This window comes from Triticum urartu, chromosome 5A (genome assembly GCF_056163025.1).
Source record: "Triticum urartu cultivar PI428250 chromosome 5A, HENAU_Tu73, whole genome shotgun sequence".
Taxonomy (NCBI): Eukaryota; Viridiplantae; Streptophyta; class Magnoliopsida; order Poales; family Poaceae; genus Triticum; species Triticum urartu.
The window spans coordinates 609,639,860-609,641,892 of NC_141877.1; the positions used below are offsets into that span (position 1 = coordinate 609,639,860).

General features: G+C 55.8%; 1 protein-coding gene across 1 annotated transcript; it reads right to left on the reverse strand.

Annotated features, from left to right (window-relative positions):
- Positions 1-229: 229 nt before the first annotated feature.
- Positions 230-1,526, reverse strand: LOC147973326 (uncharacterized). Its single transcript, XM_087524958.1, has 4 exons — positions 1,298-1,526; positions 1,115-1,204; positions 876-1,015; positions 230-778 (listed from the first exon to the last, which is right to left on the reverse strand). The coding sequence occupies exons 1-4, from the start codon at positions 1,524-1,526 to the stop codon at positions 230-232; spliced, it is 1,008 nt and encodes a 335-aa protein (XP_087381084.1).
- Between the last annotated feature and the right edge of the window lie 507 nt (positions 1,527-2,033).

Here is a 2,033-nt window from a genome sequence, read left to right on the forward strand (position 1 = left end):
TATGTATGTATGTATGTATGTATGTATGTATGTATGTATGTATGTATGTATGTATGTATTGCCACATTTGGCCACACCATTACGAGTATCATCACAAGAATCATCTCTACTCAAGGCAGCATCTTTGTCAAAAGTCAAAACAGAGCAAGCAGAAATGGCTACCAGAGTTCACAAGACATTCTCACTCTCACAGTAATGCCGTACACTCATCGGAGCAACGAGATATGAGCTAGCCGAGCCCTGGCGGTGGCGGGCCGCCGCGGTGGCAAGACCTGCACATCCTGTTGCGGGTGCGGATGAGGTGGCCGCAAGCCTGGCAGATCGGGCCCGAATCGACGGATGAGCTGGAGCTGGAGCTGGAAGAAGGCCTAATGGCCGCAGCCCGGTACTGCTGCTCACTGGCAGGCACTGCCCCCCGAGGCGCGTAGCCGCCGGCTTGCGCGTGCTGCTGAGGCACGTCGTCGGCGACGAAGAGACGGCTGTAGCAAACCTCGCAAAAGGGCGCCGAGCAATAAACCCGCGTGGCGGGCGCTGGGCAAAGACGGCACCATCGAGCACATGGTCCCCATGTGTGCGGGCCGACGGCAACCTGTGCTCGCGCTGCAGAAGAAGGCTGGCGGAGGCGGTGGTCGAGCTGGGGCTGGTGCTGGTGACCAATGGCGATGCCCTGACCCTGAGTCGCACCGCCGTAGCTGGGGACTGGACGCGGAGGCACGTAGCGGATCTCCGGGTGCTGCGGAAGCACGTTGCTGGCGCAAGACATCGCCGAAGAAGGCTGCTCACCAATGCCAAGATCCAACAAGAAATCAATGAGTTCATCGCTGCAGGACAAGCCCAAATAACGAATGAATGGAAAATAATGCATAGCAAATTACCCCGTCGGAGCCGGAGTGGCCGAGCGGCTGCCCTGTTCCTGTCTGCCTGGGGCCGGCGATCTGGCTCTGGGTCAGGCCGGCGAGCGAACCATTGCCGGTCGGCGCGTGGTACCGGTACGGGAAGGGCGCACTCCCAACGGCTGCAACAGAAACCAAGAAATCGAACTCCGACGTCAATGAAGAAGCAAGAACCGCAGGGATCAGAAAGAATTTGACACTTTTCTTGGGAGGGAACTCACCTGGATTGCCCAGCGGCGGCCGGAGCATCCCCTGAGATGGCGGCTGGGAGAATCCCCTGTACCCCGACCCGCCCCCGGCCCCGCGAGCAGCTGCAAGAAACGAAGGTACGGGATGTCACAATCCAAGAAACGCAAGAACCAACGACGCGCTCGGTCTTATGCTTTGATTTCTTGGGCACCCACCTCCATCGAACTGGGAAGAGCCGGCGGCGTAGCCGTAGCCTGAAGTCACCTCCAACAGGAACGCCATGTCCGGCGAAATCCCAGCAATGCCGTCGCCGGCTGCATTCGCCGTCGGCCCTGCAGTGTTCGCCGATGTACCGGCCAGGTCGTCGCCGGATGTAGGATCCCTCCGCGCAGCCGGGTGCCTTGTCCCGGTAAGGTTGTCGTCGGCCTTCCGCTTGCCCACCATCTCGCCTCGGTCGAATAGCTTCGCAAGAACGCCCAGGTGAATAGGAGAGGGAGGGAGCGGAAGGAAGGAAGCTACGAGATACAATGGGAGGGGAGGGGATGAAGGAAGGCGAGGGAGGGTATATAGACGACGGACAGAGCCTCTCCCGCTGTAACCGATTTCAAGAAGCATAGAGATTCAGTTGGTTGATTTGGGAGGGAAGAAGACAGGAAGAGGAACGAGCCTAAATAATGGGCCTAATGGATTCCGGATAGCCCAGCCTGTGGCCCAAATAAGTCGGTTAGCTTTCCAAAGTTTCTGCAAATTTGAACTCATCCTGTTAAAAAAAAACAGGACTTCTCAAAAAAATTAAAGGCACAATGCCAATGATTTGCTTTGAAAATATTCATTTTGTTTGGAGCATGATTTTCCCATGCTAGTGTTGTTACATAATAAACATGTCGGGCATCCTTGATAAACTTCATCTAGTACAGAAGGAGAAAAACTCAAAACAATGATGTCAATACA